Source organism: Sebastes umbrosus, chromosome 4 (genome assembly GCF_015220745.1).
Source record: "Sebastes umbrosus isolate fSebUmb1 chromosome 4, fSebUmb1.pri, whole genome shotgun sequence".
NCBI lineage: Eukaryota > Metazoa > Chordata > Actinopteri > Perciformes > Sebastidae > Sebastes > Sebastes umbrosus.
Window position 1 is genome coordinate 33,498,431 of NC_051272.1, and position 19,934 is coordinate 33,518,364.

Consider the following 19,934-nt stretch of genomic DNA (forward strand, 5'->3'; position numbering starts at 1 on the left):
AAAAATCCTACACACCGAAACCTTTAACTGAACTGAAAATGCATGCCCATGATCATTTTGAATGTAATAATAAATATCTAAAAGTATTGGTGTAAATAAGGAAGTTGAACAGATAACAATGCTGATTTTGTTTGTAACACAAAGGGGACAGATGTAGTAGAAACACCAACCCAAAGTGCTGCACCACAGTGGGCAGCATCCCGGCCAACTGGTCCATGGTAGGGTACTGGTACCTGTGGAGAGAAAGGACACAACTTCTGGTCATCATTGCTCCACATGCATGCTGTGTGTGATCAGTGCATTAAAATCATCTGTTTTTACTCATAATCACAATGCATTCAAATCAGTTATGATTATTACTACCTAAACATAATATTAACTGCAACATTATCTGTTCACCAATAGCCTAATCCTCTGACAACCAGAGAGTTAACGCATATTAACTAATAAATAATTATCCATTCATTGGTTATTATCAAGTGTATGTCTGGTCAAGTGAATAAACGTGTGATTGTATCTGTACTGTATTTTTTTCATGTGTGTGTGTGTGTGTTTTGTACCCCTGTGGCAACTGTGACGCTCCAATCTGCTGTCCCGGGGCGTCGACGTGGCAAACCACAAAGTGCTTGGTGATCTCCTGCATATCCTCATTATTGAAGAAAGGGTTGAAGCACAGCTTGTCTGTGGTCGACGCGAGGGAGGAGAGGAAATGAGCAGAGGTAACGTGGGGTGAGAGGATGGAGAGATAGGATGGAAGAAACGTGAGAGGGAGGTAGGAAGACAGCAAAGGGCAGGGCGAGGAGGAGGAGGAGGAGGTGAGGATGGAGGGATGAGAGCAGAGGATCACATTAGAGATGCGCCACACTCAGAGAGGACCTTGAAGGTGACCATCTGTACAACTGATGCCGTGCCAGAAGGAGAAGGCAAAGACTCCTTCCGACAGATTTAATATGTCATATAACCTTCATTCATGTCCGTTTCAAACAGAGAACTGACACTATGAGATACATTATATGGTAATGTGGTATTTTTTGATATGGCAAACATGAAGTAAAGATTATGTTCAAGTCTCTAATTAAAAGAAAAATGTCTTGGAATACGCTTGTTCGCCTTGTTAGGGTCAGATGAACAGGTCAATAAAGGAAGATGTACTTTTACTTTATTTTATCTTTAAATCCACTCTTGGTAAACCACCTGCCTACCTCTAAAAACAGTTATCAGACCCGATCATTAAAGTGGCAGTAGGGAAGTATATTTTTGGCATCAATGGGCAAAAATTCCATAATAACCTTTCAGCATATTGTAATTCAAGTGTTCTGAGAGAGAACTAGACTTCTGCACCTCCTCATGGCTCTGTTTTCAGGCTTCAGAACATCTAGCCCGTGGCGGGAGACTTTGACCAACCACAGGTCATTTCATTGAGAGAGAGAGCGTTCTTATTGGCTGTGCTCCGGTCATGTGACCGGAACTTGGCGTTCCTTCATCAGATTTCACAATGGCGGCGGCGTCACAAACTTGTATTGGACTAAAAATAATTTAAAAGAGAAACTTCATCCTACTTCCATGCTCTGAAATGCCACATTTAAAACGTGTTTCACGAAGAATGTAACTATTTAAAAAAGTCAAGCTTTGTCCTTTATGCCTCTTAGGTCCTTAGGTATTGTACTAAAATTAGACGTTTTATGTGACATGCGCTTCCGGAGAATGAGTGACTACATATTCAGAGAAAGTTATCTATATTTACTACACAGCTTTATTGAATACTTGATTCTGATTGGTCAATTACAGCATTCTACAGTCTGTTATTTCTTTATAGTAGACCGTTGCTATGTATAACAGACCGTTGCTATATAGACTCGGTTCTGATCCCTCTAATGTATAGCTAGCGGGTCATTGTTGTGAAAAAAACCCCCAGACAGTGCGATGCAGAACCCCGACGCGAAGATTTCATATTGTCTTTTATTCGGCCATTGTTTGAAAAAAACAAGCCAACAAAACTTGCTAGCCAGCGTTAGCTAACATGTTTAGAGAATTAATCAGCTTCCACTTACGCTCCGCCCACAAAAATACGTCAGACTAACAGAAAAGGGGTCTATGGAACTCAGTGATTCTGACTGTGATATCATAAAGAGTGTTTCTGATGCTGGAGCATATATTAAAAAATAAAAAAACGTTAGCAGACATAGATGCTAGCACAGAGCAGCACAGCCTGTGTAACAGTGTATTCTTTCATAAAATGGTAAGTGTTGTGTCACAGTACTATCATTAAAGTAATCATATATGATTCCTCATTGTCAATGAGCTAATCTTTAACCCTCGTCCTACCAACTAGAGCCCCTACACACATCAGAGCTCACAGGTGCTTTATTCTATCGTTCCAATTTTTCATGACTTTGTCAATCAATTTATTATGAATGACTTCATATCATTGTTTGCTTTTTCTTTTAATTATTGCTTTTTAAATAATAATTTATATAACAATGTATTTGGGTCCTAGGGTTTTAAGCTCCCAATAGCAGCCTATGCATTTAAAGTTAGAATAGATAAAATAATAATAATCTTTTTTTTCTTCTTCAGATTACATTAAAGGGACTGTTTGTAACTTTTTAAGCGTATAAATGTACCGAGTCGGGACACATGCGCGTTCGCATATGCGTGTTCGCGTGTGGCCGGAGCCTCGTCTTCGCTGCCTGCTTACCTTCACTCAGACAGAGCGCGTGTTCTCGCGTACTCGCTCCACCTCTACTAGACGTGAACGCGCGCTCACTCCACACTGCAGAAGAGTTAGTTTAGCTCTGAGAATATCTAGTGAATGTACAGTGGACGTTTGTGCAGAAATACTGTAAATGCTGCAGCTCCTCCAGACCAACAGAGGTTTCCCGTCTCTTGTGAAGTGACGGGGCTCCTCCAGGAGTTACGTTGTCGTCTCGTTACCGACCGGGTGCCGGTGTCTCCCTGCGGCTGCCGGCTGCGGTCGAGAGGCGATAACGTAACTCGTTGAGGAGCCCCACTGCCTGAGCGCAGGCTCAGGCAGTGGGGCAGGAAAAGCCAACACTAGTATCAGCATTGATTCATGGAGAGGCCTCCGTCTGGTCAGCTAACATTACTGCCAAGCAGCTGAAATATAGAGTGATATTGTGGTTTTAGCTGACGTGTGTCGCCTCACTGTTTTGAGTGATGCTCGTTCATGTCTATTTAGAGCGAGCAAGCGCGAGCTCGACGCTGACTTTCGTTGATTTCAAGGCCACAGGTGTCGCTGTTAACAAGCATTTCTGAAAGTTACAAATAGTCCCTTTAATTACATAACTAAGAAGAAATAAATTAACAATTTGCTACGATGGTGGTTTCTGCAGTATTCCTGAACATAATTAATTAATAATCTCTTTTCTTGTCTTTCTTAAAAAAAGAGATTTATTTTGAGAGTGACTCACTGAGGATATCTCTCAAACTTTAGAGCTCTATTTCCTGAACGAGTATAGAAAATTCTGAATATTGCGTACTGAATTAGCTACATGTATAAGGGATGTCAGCTCTGCATTTGCCCTCCTCCCACATGGCTCTGCAGTTGGCCTACTTTCAGCCCATGCGTGTCAGACTCGGTGAAACCGCGCAGCCACATCGGTTCCTCCTCGGGCTCTGACTGAGCGCTGTTAATTAACGGACCAATTAGCACGACAACTGGGTTAGAGATGAAAAGTAGGGGGAGGTCAGGAAGGTGAAGCGCCTAATCTTTGCCACGGCGCTGGCTCCAGTTTTTGGGGCTTGTTATGAGCACAGGCATGGCGATGCTCCGCAAGGACCAAGGTGAGAAGTTTCTCCCACTTTCTCATCGGTAAACGCTGAGTCATTGGTCAGTGCTCGCAGTCTGCACTCCTACTGACTCCATGACCTACTTTCCTTTTACTCTCTCTCTTTCTATCATCCCTCATCTTTTCTGCTCCTTGACCTCTTCTCTACTTCTTAAATCACTCTGTCTTCTTTCTTTTTTTCTCTCTCTCTCTCTCTCTCTCACACACTTCTAATCTCTTTCTCTTTCCCTTCATGTTTTTTTTTTCAGTGCACCTCCTTGTATCGCTCGCTCCCCTCCTCCATCCTTTATGATTAGTGCGCCGCGCCTCAGTCGAGTGATTTAGTGACTGGCTGTGAATACGAATAGCTTCGTGGTTCGGCTGCAGCAGCAAAATACAAGTTCTTTTCTGCTCTTTGTTGTATTCTTTAGTCTATTATACCCTGTTTTTCTTTCTTGTTTGTTCTCTATTACTGTATTTTGTTTTTATTGTTCATTGTTTTCTTGCTGAAGTGGGTTGCTTTGTGTTGTATTGTGTATTGTTTTACTGTATGAGACCAGCTTGATAATAATAACAGAAAGAAAGAGGTGGGACAGACAACAGACATCTGCAGCCAAACCAAACCAGCAGTCAGCAGAGTCCATGACACACTTTGAATATCCTCCAAACCCCCAGCGTCCCTATCCCACCTCCACCCATCAAAGCAGCGCAGCTACCCCCCCCAGCCTGCCTCGCTCCACAGGATGGGGATGTTTTTCTGACCTACATTTCATCGATGCCTCTCACACACCCTTTCATTTACCTCCTCATCTCTTCCTCTTTTTTTCTATTTATGTTGCCACTTATTCCACTTTAAGACAACCCCCCCTCAGAGCCTTTCTTTCTCTCTCATTGTTTATCTCCTCTGCTTTTAGCTTTATATCTATCCGTCCTCTCCCATACACAGGTATATATATCATCCTTCCTGTTATTAAATTATTGACTACTCAGCGTGCATTAAGTGCTGGTATATAGATCAGGTTGAGATGATTTTTGTGTTGTGTTGTATTGTTATGACGAGAAATTGTCCTTAATTCATATCAGGAAATTGATATCATTTATATATAATGTATACATATATTTATGTTATTTATTTTTATATAATGTTTTACATTTTAACACATCAGGTACAACAACATGTTTTTCATAATATCCAGGACAAAAAATACAAATTCTCCACACTGTGCTGAAACTAAACTCTAAAACTGCTAGTGTGCACGTGCGTGTGCTTGTGCGTGCATGTGTGTGTGTGTGCTAGCAAAGTGCAGACAGACAGGAATGATGCGGCATACAGGCCAATTATCACCTCTGATAAGTGCAGAAACACCTTGCCAAAAAGCCTGGAACATCTGTCAAGCCACCTACACACACACACACACACACACACACACTACACACACACACACATTTTGCGTGAATACTCACGGTTCAGTCCCACATCGTGGTAGGTGAGGATTGCGGGCTTGTTTCCTTTGGGTGCCCCGCGGATCACCACATGCAGCATCCCATAAGGGGTCTCGACATCATGTTCCTGTGAAACACACAAACACACTTTCACTCACCTGGTGATCACACACACAGTCAGCTGTTGTAGTGAGAATCCTCTCACGAAAAAAACAGAAGACATGATCCATGATCTCTAGTGTTTCACATTGTGACACGTGGCACATCGCTGCTATTGAACTTCAGTCGAATGCTCCTTTACCATTAACACACAGTCCATGCAGGATTGTTCCTCATTAATCGGCAGTGTTGCAAATGGCATATTAAATCAAAGATTTACAAACTCCTATCATGAGTCGCCATCTTGGGTTTTTGGAACCATAAGTGACACAAGACATAAGTAAGACCGAACGCTGAATAAGACATTTTTAGGCGACCAAAATGTTACAATTTACTTTCATGAACTGAAAACACACTGTGAAAGGATTAAAGTCTAAAGACAAAAACGTGAACAACTCCCAGACCGGACAACGCCGTGGTAGTGACCTTTCAATCACAAGGTAGCCACTCCCTAAAGCATCCCCTGCTTTATGGTCTATTTGACTCTAAATGGGATCATAATTTACTAAATGAACATCATGCTGTATTGAAGAAGACTTGAAACTAGCGATTGAGACCATAAACTCATGTTTACAATGTTTACTGAGGTAATAAATCAAGTGAGAAGTAGGCTCATTTTCTCATAGACTTCTATACAATCAGACTTCTTTTTGCAACCAGAGGAGTCGCCCCCTGCTGGCTGTTAGAAAGAATGCAAGTTTAAGGCACTTCAGCATTGGCTTCACTTTTCAGGATCGGAGGTTGTCGCCTGGAAGACCCTGACAACAGTTTGGATATAAAAAAAATAAAAAAAATGGGAATTGGAAATCAATATAAAAATTCAGCATAAAGTAAAATCAGAGATTTGTTTGTGTAAACATTATACATGTTCGAAAATAAGTGCTGAAAATATGTGGAAAAAACTGTAGAGTTAGACCGTAAAACAGTTTTTCTCTATTTTCGATTTCAGTTTTTTTTGGGTGGGTCTGAACGTGGTTCGATGATGCACTGGAGCCATCCTTAGCATAACCCTTTCCCTAACACTATATACTGTACACACATAGCGTCAGTGGTTTTCCGACTCAATCACAAGTTACATGTATTGCCACAGCTTACAGTTTGCTAGCAGCGGTGTAGTGGACATCTGGGATACCATCGAAAAATCCATAAAGTTTTTACCAGCTGTCTGGCCCCGTCTGTCTCTCTGTGTGTCCATCATTGTGCATGACATCGTGCTGTGAGCGTGTTCCAGGACTGGGTTCACTGGCCAATCACAGCCAAGTTAATTAACTTGTGTTTACATCATAGGCACCGCCGTAGCCTACCATGGATTTATAAAGAATACAGTGTTGGAGACGGGCTCCCGTTCTATGAAAAGTTCCTTAGTGGCCCTGAAGCCAAAATGGCTCGACTACTGAGTACTAAAGTACCCAGATCTTCCGACGATCTTCTGCATCCATTTGGCCCACAGAACAGGCGCAGCAGCTTTTCTTTTAACCCCGCCTCCCAGCCCTTGCTCCAGCCTCGGTCTGGGTCTCATTCACATGAACGGAGGAAGGAAAATAACTCTGGATTCGGCTATTAGTAAATGATTTAAATAAGGGCTATTTAAGTGGGCGTACTGGGAAGTTGATGGACACGGAAGTTGTAATTCCACAGTTTGGCCACTACGAAAATTTGCTTCAAAGCCTGGCACACTTTCTGGGGGCTTGTAGCCTACTACGTCGTAACTGTTGTGGCTGTAAAACAGTGGATAGATTTCACTATCAGAATTTGATTGAAGGTTAGGCATTAACCTTGAATAGTTAAGTCTACAATAGGTCATCGGGCAGCGAGTCCCGAGAGAGTTTTTGCAAGATTTTGCAAGTTTTTTGCAATTTACGGGTTACCTTCTAGACTTGACCGCATATACTGTAAATGCACATAATATCAACCCTCACCCACAATTGGGCATGGTTTCAGAGCCTTCAGCGGACACGCCCAGAGTGTTTAATTTTAATGCCTGATTATAATACTTAATCATTCAAATTTGGCTGGGTGGGTAATAACTAGGGCTGTCAAAGTTAACGCAAATTTGTTTTAACGCCACTAATTTCTTTATCGCATTAACTTGCGATTTTTAGGTTGTAGGGAGCTCAGTTTTAAAGCTAGAGTGAAGATCATTTGAAACTAGAAAACCTAAGTTGGTACCAACCATGTCATACTAGCTTGTTGCGTTAAATTGTCGCAAGGAAAAACTGGCATGGCCACTTTCAAAAGGAGTCCCTTGACCTCTGACCTCCAGATATGTGAATGAAAATGGATTCTGGGTACCCACTAGACGTGCCTACTTTATAATAATCACAGGCAGTTTGGGGCAAGTCATAGTCAAGTCAGCACACTGACACACTGACAGCTGTTGTTGCCTGTTGGGCTGCAGTTTGCCATGTTATGATTTGACCATATTTTTTATGCTAAATGCAGTACCTGTGAGGGTTTCTGGACAATATTTGTCATTGTTTTGTGTCATTAATTGATTTCAAATAATATATATATGCATACATTTGCATGAAGCAAGCATATTTGCCCACTCCCATGTTGATAAGAGTATTAAATACTTGACAAATCTCCCTTTAAGGAACATTTTGAACAGATAATTTGCGATTAAGTGCGATTAACTATGGACAATCATGTGACTATCGCGATTATATCTTTAATCGATTGACAGCCCTAGTAATAACACATTTTTTCTTTACTTGTTCTTTACACAGACTTTAAGATGAAACATTTGGAAGTGGACATGCACAAACAGAAAGCTAAATGGGAGAAAATTTGAATGAAAGGTCAGAATGAGGTATTTTAGAACTCATCTACTTATAACAAAATATAATGATTCATATGACTCATGTTGGAGGCGTTAGTGTAGCTAGGCATGGGGGTTACATCTATATATTCTGGGACTGCCCAAAGTACCAGATAATCATTTAAATGATCTATTTAGGATTTTGCTTTTAGCAAATTAATGATGCCCTGGTTAAATCCACAACATCCAAATAAAGAAGAGTATATAGCAAGTGCTCTGCTTTTTTTCCTCGGATTGTTAAATCATTTTTAAATGATTTGGCATAATATGAAAGCAGAGATCTCTAATGGCTCATACTGGCTGCAAACAGTTGGCTTGTTGCGTATCCAAACCTCTCTTGTTATGACCCACATTTTGTCAGCATCCGCTGGTCAGAGACAGCCAAACTCAAAATGGAGGTAGGAGATATGTGTTACCATGAGCTGCGCAATGTAGACGCACACACACACACACACACACACACACAAACACAAACACACGGCAGACTGGTGTTTTGGGATTGTTATGCCTGGTATAGGCGGTGAAATGCCCTGAAGCATTTCTAACATTCCTGTCTGTATACTCCAATTAAAAGCAAACAAACAGAGATGCATCATTACTGTCCTCCCTTTGTATGTTTTCACACAGTTGACTGAAAATCCTCAGTCAACCTGCCGCTGCCAATCTGCAGCATCTCTCAATAGCAATCTGCTGTTTGCAACACAATACACTTTACTATGGAGCCATTTAAATGACTCACCTTACAGAAACTAACATCACTTATGGATGCAGCCAACTGCCAAAAATCTGCACAACACCCCCCCACACCCCTTCTCAGCAGCAGATAGTCATGTAGCCAGCCTTAATGAGTTAATCCAGACAGATTATCTCTCTATTATTTCTGCGTCAACATCAGTGTTATCTGCAATCAGCATTCTAATTTGAGGCAGTTACTGCATCAGGGGCTTTGTGCACAGTCTGTTTTCTGTGACTGGATTCTGGTAAATACGAGGAGACGTTTCACAAACACATGATGACCTTCAGACGTCCAGGAGGAAAACTCAGAGGGGGAATTTACAATACCTCTCAGTGGACGTGGAAAATTCCATCTTTCAAAATAAGACACGGCTTTTTCGATGCTCCACAGCAACATGATTGGTGGGATGTGTTTTATTTAGTCGACCTCAGAGCACTCTTCCATTCCTCACACAAACACACACACACCTTTACTCAAGGTTGCCAAAATGGATGATACTGCAGAGGGATTAACACTTCCTCTACACACTCATACACACGCACACACACACACACACACACACACACACACACACACGCACACACATGCATGTGTTTATCTGCAGAGGTATGTGCATCGGTGCATTACACAGCATCTGTGTTAGCGAGCTTAAGTGTGTCAGTGGGCCAAACAATGAGCCATCATTTAACACATGACGCTGCAGTTTCTCCTTTTCAAGACCGAACAGACAGTATTCTATATGGTCATTATAACACAGCAAATTGGATGAGAATATCATTATCATTATTTTTAGAAAGAAATATACCAACTTTAACATTTAAAGGCAAATAGAAGCAGCTCAAACCCATCACCAGACAGTTTGTAAAGACCAAGAAATGTTTTCTAACATACCAGATCAAATCTCACACACACTAAATAAACCAATCACACACACACACACACTGCTCCCTGCCACTCACCCCGTCCCAGCACTCAGGCATGGCTCCACAGTAACTGTACTCTCAGCTGACGAAGAAGAGGAGGGTGCAGACAGGCAGACAAGCAGCCAGGCCTCTCCTGTTTTAAGGGACTAGGTTCCTGGTGAGCACTGACTATAGGATGGAGAGCTGGATGGTAGATGCTGCTGCCTGCTGCAGTGTCTTTGTCTGCTCCACACTACTCCCACCCAGACTCTTAAGCTCAGAGCTGCTGCTCTCCTCCCATCCCGCCCCTTTCTCCTCACACTCTATAGGCACCACAGACAGGGTGTGGGGCAGGCTGGAGCTGATTGGCTCAGAGTGCTGCCTCTCCTGCACAGGATTGGTCAGCTGTCGTGTCAGTCTCTAGTCTGAAGGCTCTCTCTCTCTCATCAGCACCACTGCTCTAGATTTGATCTTTTTCTGCTTCACTGTTTCTTCTGTTTACCTCAGCAACCTTGTTTTTTTTTTTTTATTAAAATTAAACTTGATTAGATTTGTTATATACATACAGGTACATACATGAAATTTGACCTCTGCATTTAACCCATCCTTAGGAGCAGTGGGCTGCTGTAAAGACTTTTGGCAAAAACAATTATCAATCTAATTATTATGAATTATCTGTGATGAAGTCAAATGTTTAGATATATTAGGAGACCTGCACTGTAAGTCTGCAGTTAGCCTGGACATAACAAGTTATGCAGCAGTGAACAAGAATCAGAGGAGAATCATCACTATGTGTTTGTTGCAACAGCTTCTACACTTTACCTAATATCTAATGGGCGACTTCAGACTGTTCAGGACTCCGGCTTCTCAACATTATTGTTAATGTAGACAATGCAAGGCGCGCTCAAACTGCGAGAGCAACGCCGTTGCGGCACGCAAGTGTTCCTAGGCGTTTATTTTTCAGGGCGATACCAGGTTGCGGCTCTGAGATAAACATAGTTCATTATCAGTCTACGGTAAATATGGAGAAGAATTTGATCCCTTTAGTATTGGGCTTTATGATCTCTCCAGTGTTGCATTTACCTGGTTTAATAAAGGTTAATTAAAATTACAATTGCATTAATAAATTACATAAAATCTTGAGAACAAAATGCAAGAGGGGAATAAACAGCTATTTTCTTTTAATAAACAGCTATTTTGACTGACAAGAGCTGGCATGTTCCCAGCTGGCTATAGGCTAGGGTGACCATATTATCAAAACCGCAAATCTGGACACTTAATTGTACCGCACGTTCATGCACGCGCACACGCTAATATGCACGCACCATAAGCGTTCGCATCAGGATGGCTAACTTGGTGCACCTGTGGCGCATTTGAGCACGTAGTGGAATCAAAAAGAAGGCATTATTATAGGTGGATGCGTTAGAGGCCGTGACAATCATGATTTATCACATTCACCTCCTTTAATCACAGGGCTACGCCCGTCATGACACGCACTGACAGTTTGGGAGTTTCCCTCAGAGGAAACGTATTGTTGTCTGGTCCTATACGTACATTATTTTTTAACCTGTTTTGTCTCAGGCTAATTAAAATTGTGGAGCTCAGACGACGTATAGGCCAGGATGGAGACACCGGGTGAAAGAAGGAACGGATGGTCCTGAGGGAGTTATAAGCGGAGCGAAATGCCTGTTGATGCGAAGAAGGAACTGTGTAGAATAATTAATCAAAACAACACGTTTGATGTGCACATAAGCACGGAGGGTTCTGTGGTTCAAAGCTGCCCTTAATTAAATCAGGATCTTCCGTGTCCGTGCAGACAAACCGAATCTACAGTTGTTGTTCCTGAATGCGGATCATGATCCGGACGCCACCAAAATCTAATGGATTGTTCGTTGTGCCACACCCCACCCCTCCAAAAAATGTCATTCAAATCCATTGCAGACTTTTGGAGTAATCCTGCTAACAGACAAACAAACAAACAACCAACAAACCCACGCCGTTGAAAACTTAACCTCCTTCCTAGGCCTAAGGCCTTGGCGGAGGTAATAAACTAACGCTCAGTTTGCTCAGGGCCTACTAAGAAGAACCTTTAACATTCAGAAGTATAACTCTAGTTGAAATAAAATATAATATTGAGGTTTGCTGACAGAAGCGTACGTGCATATTCACATGACTATAATGGTGACTATCATGCTGACTACAGCACGCACGCACACACACACACACACTCTCACTGACACACACAGATCAGAGTCTCCCTCTCTTTGCTCTCTGGTGCTCGGCCCTTTGTCCTGCCTCTTCAACCCCGTCTGTCTCTCACTCTATCCCCTCTTTTCTCTCTCCATCTATCCCCCTTTCCTGTTGATAGAACACTGAGTGTGCTGACTCAACTTGAAACGCCACCACTCTTCTTTCCTTTCCTCTCTCTCTCTCTGACTTTGTCCCCATTTCCTCCACAGAGGAGATTATCCCTCTCTCCCTGCTGACTCTGCATTTCTCCATCTACTTTAAACATACAGTCTCCGCCAGCAAGCATGTAATGAGCAGTGATGGGCAGGAGGGAGTTTGAACAAAGATTGATATCAGAAAGATATTTAAGCCTGGATTTAACAAAACAGAGTAGGTGTAAATGTGGGGGATAACGACTGGCACTGCAATTTAATTTCATATAATTTAACACATGTTTAGCATTGACTTATATTATATCAAAATTATGTCCGCAGGGGTTTCTTCTCTTTTTTTCTCTCCATTTAAGCAGCTATGTATGTTAGTACTTTCTCCAGTAAGGCTGCCATTTCCTATCTTGTTAAAGTGGCAGTAGTCAGTATATTTTTGGCATCATTGGGCAAAAATTCCATAATAACCTTTCAGCATATTGTAATTCAAGTGTTCTGAGAGAAAACTAGACTTCTGCTCCTCCTCATGGCTCTGTTTTCAGGCTTTAAAATATCTAGCCCGTGACGGGAGACTTTGACCAATCACAGGTCATTTCAGAGAGAGAGAGTTCCTATTGGCTGTGCTCCGGTCATGTGTACTTGGCGTTCCTCCAAGAGATTTCCAACATGGCTGCCGGGTCACAAACTTTCTCATTTTACAGCTAAGCCGTGCACTACAAGATGATTCTGAAAACATTTGAGGAGAGAAATAGGCATTAACGTAACAGAATATTGATTCATATTTGATCAGCGCTGCCTAGTTTGACCGTTTGATTGGAGTTCGCGAGTGATTGACAGCCGGCTCTCAGAGACAGCAGATGGACAGCGGACCTCAGATCAGCTCTGACTACTTGTTTTCCTTCGGTCTGTGAAATCTTACAGATGCTGTTAGGAGCAGCGGAGGACACAGAGGATCATGATTCCTTTCAGGTTACCTGTTTCATGTACTACTGTCACAATATAACGACCGTTTTAGAAAATTTACTTTTTTTAAACATATTTGCTCCAATCTCGCCTACTTCAGCTTTAACTATTATATATGCAGTGCCATAACAGGTAACACTCCCCGACCCAGACACACACACACACAATGTCACCTGCCAGTTTTTTACCCAACCCAGTCGCCAGGAAAAATGTTGGCATCGTACATTTCTGCAAACAGATCGGACAGATCGCTCCATGGTCCAGTTCTGATGCTCACGTGCCCGTTGTATGCGCTTTTGGCGGTGGATACGGGTCAGCATGGGCACCCTGACCGGTCTGCAGGCTACGCAGCCCCATACGCAACAAAACACAAATGCACTGTGTTCTGACACCTTTCTATTAGAACTAGCATTAACTTTTTCAGCAATTTGAGCTCCAGTAGCTCTTCTATTGGATCGGACAACACGGGCCAGCCTTCGCTCCCCACGTGCATCAATGAGCCTCGGGTCTGACCCAGTCGCCGGTTCCCCGGTTTTCCTTCCTTGGACCACTTTTGGTAGGTTCTTTTTCTGCTTCCAACAAAAAGTTCAAAGTTCAAAATGTTCACTTGCTGTCTAATATATCCCACCCACTGCCAGGTGCCATTGTAACGAGATAATCAATGTTATTCACTTCACCTGTCAGTGGTCATAATGTTACGGCTGATCAGTGTATATACAGTATATATGTGTAGCATATAACAGCATTACAACCACACTAGCTGCCATCATGTGCCTCCATTACATTAATGAGGAGCAGAATTAACCATTTTGTTGCAGTAATTAACAAATAACCATGGGTGGTATTAAAATTAACTGTTTAATTAAGCATTAAAATGACAATATTTGTCTGCTAATTTAGACTCTCAAACCTCAAACTGCATATGGGGAGACCTCATTTTCATATAATATACCGTATAACACACACACACACACACACACACACACACGCACACACCCTGTATTCCATCTTTTATGGTGGATTGGATTAATTAAGCATGTTCTTAAGATAATTTCCTATGAAATGCTTATGCTTCGTCAATTCTTAAAAAAAAATGTCATTTGAAATTCAATGAATCTCAAATAAACATACTTTTGACTGAAAATTCTGTAATTCCTCACAGCTTTTAATGACAATGCATTCTGCTGAAGATGTTCATAAGTTCCCTGACATAAGCGCCATAAAAGATTGAATAGTCTGTACACTAAATATTGCAGGTTCCCAAGTATGCAATGAGGCAATGCTTTTGGTAAAATGACAACTTTCACAGTTTAGCTATGAGACATGAACATGAACGTCTTAAAAAAAAAGGTATTAATTACTTCAACAATGAATGCTATACATGAGATAGAGAGAGAATCCTTTATCTCACAGGCAGCCAGCGAGCAAGCAAGCAGAAACAACAGTGCTCTTCAAATGGAGTGTTATTTTTTGAGACCTTGAAGTGTGAAGTTTAAGTGCCAAAGAGAGGTGTTTTGTGAGAAACGTCTCATCACTCCTGTCTGACACTCAGCACATGTCTGACTAAAATAAACCAGCAGGTGTTACATGCGTGAAGCTTAAAGAAAAAAGAAAAAAAAGAGAACTTCTCCAACTGATTGCGTAATGGTTCATAAAAAGTTATGTTTGAGAGTATAATGTTAATATTTATATTATATTATATTATATTATATTATATTATATTGTAATTTATTTTGTTCCTTTTTAATATATTTCCAATTAGAATGCAAATAAAATTAAATAAATAAATAACAATAAGGCATTAAATTAAAGGGAAAACAAATAATTCGGACTGAGGCTGAAGCTTAAACTTTTTGTAAGATTAACTAGATCACAAATTTAATTTGTGGGTGTTGCTATAAAAAATAAATACATTGGTTGGTTTGTACAAATCCGATCAATTTGTTATAGCTCCCTTCTCTCTATGTTTTGCCTCCACACATTAGGAAGATATTGCTTTTTTTTTTGAGACAGAGGATATTTCCAAAACTGAAATGTGGCGCACCTTGAAACTCCAAAGTGTGGGAGGACTGGTCCCAGAACATTTCAAATTAACGCTTTAAATTTAAATTTGAAAGCTGTTAATCTCAGCCAAGTAATCACTGACTCATTGCTATTATTCAGACACACTGTCATTTCCCATCCATGTGTTCATGTTCTTGGCTTATCCTGTGCAGGCCATCCATCCATCCATCCATCCCATTATCTGTAATCCCATTCGGGGTCATTGGACATTGGACTATGGCGCGGTACACAAATCGTCAGACTATCACAGGGCTGACACATAGAGACAGACGACCATTCACACTCACGAAAACCCACGCTAACACGGGGAGAACATGCAAACTGCACCATCGTGCCGCCCCTGTGCAGGCCCTTTACCTAAGCAATTATTGCATGACAGGCAGGTACACCCTGGACAGGTCATATGGCTGACAAAGACAGACTTTCAAACTCAAAATCACACCGGCGGACATTTTAGCGCTACCTGTCCCTCACCAGCATGTCTTTGGATGCAGGCACAAGGAAAACATGCAAACTCCACACATAAAGGCCTCAACTGGATAATGGATTCAAACCCATAAGGCCTTCTTACTGCACTAACGACACTTTCTATTTTTCATGCATAATCTTGGCAGTATATTGGAGCCATAGCTGAGGTAGCACTTCTATCATCAGGTAGTTATTATTATCTTTGGTATATTTAGCCTTGTGAAATTACAGATATCTATCTCCCACCTTCCTCTTTTTATTTGTTTCTGTTGACTCAGGCAGGCATGCTGTTTACCCAAGTGAGCAAGCACAAAGAGATGGAGAACAAAGAAAGATGAAGGATGATAGGCGGCGAGAACACAAAAGACGAGACGTACTGATAAGAAAATGAGAGACCAGAGCGGAGAGAGAGAGAGGCAACATAACAGCAGCACACACACACATCAGCTCATACCTTCCAATCCCCTGCCGGCATCAGCTGTTCACAGCTTTCCTGCACAGAAAGACAAGCAGAGATAGAAGAAAAAAAAATGTAACAGGAAGGAGATAAGTAGTCTGAAGTCACACACACATATTCCTCTCGCATTAAAGTGTGCTTCCACTATTGGAGCTGAAGGTAGCTAGAAGCTGTGCACTGTAGGTCCAAAACCACAAACACAGAAAAACAGTTTCTCAGAAGCACCGTAGCAGTACAGTGTATCATGTTCATCTGTCTCTGAGCATACACAGATATATATGTCATTAATTGAATTAGGCAATAATTGCTCCCTTTATGGGCACAAAATGCCAAGATTTTGGTAGTAAAATTATACTGTATGTATTTGAACCATTGACTGTATATATAGATGGACGGCGTGTCTCCACATCCTCCCACTGTACAAAAGTGAAGCCAAAATATATATATAATATACAGGGGGTTCCATCTTGCACTTTTGACATCATTTGGAGCAACTGGAGCAGCGGTATAAAAGACAGCACGGACGCAGCTTGTTAATGTGTACCACCTAGCTGCTACGTTAGCAAAATGGTAACAGTTTGGCTAGAAACTCACAACTAACCATAATATCTCTACATTTATGATTTATAATCTAAGAATGCATGCTCATGGGGGATCTCTTGTTGGGCCTCTAAATTATAGAGTACGGTCACCTGCTCTATATGAAAAGTGTCTGGAGATAACTTCTGCTATGATCTGATGCTATATAAAAATAATTTGAATTTAATTTAATTGAATGAGACTTCTCCTTGAGCAAGACTCTTTCCATAATGTCGGACACATAAAATAACAATCAGAGCCTGTCATGGCAAAAACAAGCACTTTTAATGGACGTAAATGACGGTGCCAGCTTGCCCCAATAGCACCATATTGCAGCCCGCAAGCAGCTGCCGTCTACAGCGCTGTCCCTCAATACTGGACTTTTCAGAAATTGTCCCTGTTAGCCAGTTAGACACAAAAACATGGGGAAATAGGGTCCAGGTTGAAAAATACCAAAACTAACGTTTAAAGTTACATCTCCTCTCAAAGTTCCTACTCTACGTACAGTTCTCGAGCCTCCACTCAGAGCAGCTGTCAATCAAAAATGAACACTTGAACATACATCAGCATGACAGGAACTACCTAAAATGACAGAACCCATCTTTGGGAAAAATGTATTTGACGTGTACTTTGACATTTTAGTTTGGCCCATCCACTAACATGGAGGGGACGGGCTTTATGACCTATGCTGCAGCCAGCCACCAGGGGGGCGATCCAGATATTTTGGCTTCACTTTTGGGGAGCTGTCATGTCATCTTTATATACAGGTAGGTACTTCTACAATTTCATAGTGCACTGCATCAGGTTGGGGTACTAACAAGAGGCATATTTAAAAACAAATGGTCAGAAGTGATGCAACAGATGTCGAGGTTGACTTTTAGTCCCTATTATGGGTAAAGTTCCAAAAACACTACATTTTCCATAATACAGCAAGATAGTGGCTTTCATCAGGACCTGGTAAACACCCATGTCTTTAAAATTTCATACCACCAGTTTGTAACACAGGCCCTCAGTTAAAAAGTTTCTGTTGTCTCCAAACCCACACTGGGATAACCCTGATGACATCATTATGACATCATCAGGGTTATTTTGTCAGACTTTGGAATTCTCCTCCCAGAGCCACAGAAAAACTGATATTGATGGGTAAAATTGGTGGAGTGCCACTTCAAAAGCAGCATTTTAACACAACTGTATATGTCTTTGGTTAGTGTCGAATACACCTCTTATTCCAATGTATCTCACTCTAGAGAGACAGTAAAGATAGTTTACTTAAGTGCATGTGGGAGACTGGGAACAACTCAGCAGTAAAGAGTGAGGGAAGATGGTGTTTTTAAATACAAGATGAGAGAGAGCACAGCAACCAGATTCCCCCCACAGCAAATAGATGACTGTTGAGTCGCCTCAACAGTCATCTATTTGTCTGTAAACAAAGATGAGCTGGGGCATAAAAATTTAATTTTTTTGTCATTCGGCCACAGTGGTGAGGGGAGTCAGAATCCCTGCGAGCCAGCCTGACTCCTTGACTGCCAACATAGATCTAAAAGTCAGAGACACTGATTGATGACAAGCTGGCTTCAAGTAGAAGAGCCAGCTGTGCCAGCGCCAGCCAAAGCTTTCCAGTGTTTTGAACACTGAATTTCATGTCAGGCAAAATATTTTTTTCTATATCTTGCATTGTTCACTTTTTGAGGAATCTGGTCTTGACTCTTCATTTAAGAAGAGATGTACTGACATAAAACAGGTTTTTCATCCATAATTAAATGCATACTGGTGTGCTGGAAAATGATGCATGCTTAAGAGCAACATTTTAACACTTTTTTTGATGTGTTTTTTTTTTGTCATTTTTCAACACACTGATTCTAACCTGCGTTATTTCAGCACAGGACCAAAATAATTAAGGACATGCACATGAGTTTAGACAGCAGTCAGAACTGTCAGACAGATGGTTTTCACACAGTTTCCTTGTTAAACATGCACACAATATTATGTATTATATTATTTCTGAAAGAAAACATGACAGGATTAAAGATGGATACTGTACATATAGAACGTGGAAAAGGAATAGTGGTGGATTAAGGTAGGGGAGGAAAAGTCACATTTTAGGTTATTAGCAGTGATGACTGGAAAAGAAAGGAGAGGAGTGAACAAAGTCAGATCAGGGACACACCTAAAGAGAGAGAAAGATGCCACTAAAACAACAGGAGCTGAAGCTGCCCTATAAGAACAATATGACAATACGTCAAAGAATATTGAATGAGCTGTCAACTTTTCTGATATGTTGCTGTATCTGAATATGTGAAGGAGGAGAAATCCAATAAACTGATCTCAACAGAAATGTGCAACTGAAAGGGCAACTTCAGTCCTTGTGGAGTTCATGCAAATGGCTCATTGTTGTCCGGAGGGAAAATTAGTGATGACTGGACGGTGGTCGGACCAGCAGGTGGCACTCTTCTCTTTCTTATAGCTCCCACCCCGTGATATACTGCATGTAGTGGATGTGCAGGAGCTGAGCTCAGTGAGAAGGGAGAGAGCACTGTGTACTGTAGGCGGTGACTAATAGATTGTATCTTTTTGGAAAAATGTGTCCTATTTTGTTGAGACAGATTCTCCATTACAACCTATAGAAATGATTACATAAAGAAATGTGAGTCCTCCAGTCTGCCCAGGTGATCCTATACTGTCATTGTGTAAGACATGCATATAGAGACGCTGTGAAAATGTGCTGCTGTGATGTGCTGCTGTGATGTTGTTTCTTCCGTCTTTGATCTCAGAGTGTCTGGAGGCTGGTTTCATGCATGTAGATTTTGGCCTAGATTTCGTGCTTTGGTGCAAAAGGATCACTCTGTTGAAACGCAGAATTACTGCAGCACGAAATTCAGCAGGTCCAAGAGCATCAGGACTTGATTACGTCTGATCCTGTAGAGATGCTATGAATGGACATGTCTAGAGGGGGAAAAAAACTTGTCTAGCACAAGTAGCATAAACCAGTTCTGGGAAACTGTCCAATAGCATGTGTGCATCAAGTCGAAGGTTCTAATGCCGTGTAAAGCTAACTAAAGATGTATAGAGGATGATGTTTTGTGTTTGGTGTTGTTATATTTGTATTTATTTATTGTATTGTTGTATCCCAATCCCATTCCTGATTGTTGCTATGGGTT

At 41.4% G+C, this 19,934-nt stretch overlaps 1 protein-coding gene across 7 annotated transcripts in view; it reads right to left on the reverse strand.

Moving 5' to 3' along the window:
• Positions 1 to 19,934, reverse strand: part of ndrg4 (NDRG family member 4) — a 68,500-nt gene that overhangs the window by 12,281 nt on the left and 36,285 nt on the right. For 5 of the 7 annotated variants that reach the window (XM_037766068.1, XM_037766070.1, XM_037766071.1 and 2 more), the window contains 4 exons: positions 16,195 to 16,233; positions 5,253 to 5,358; positions 561 to 681; positions 171 to 233 (listed from right to left, as the gene is read on the reverse strand). In XM_037766068.1, the coding sequence (XP_037621996.1) occupies positions 171 to 233; positions 561 to 681; positions 5,253 to 5,358; positions 16,195 to 16,233 (329 nt within the window). Of the gene's footprint in view, positions 1 to 170; positions 234 to 560; positions 682 to 5,252; positions 5,359 to 9,906; positions 10,131 to 16,194; positions 16,234 to 19,934 lie in introns of those variants that run through there. The other 2 variants (XM_037766073.1, XM_037766074.1) reach the window with 2 other exon arrangements.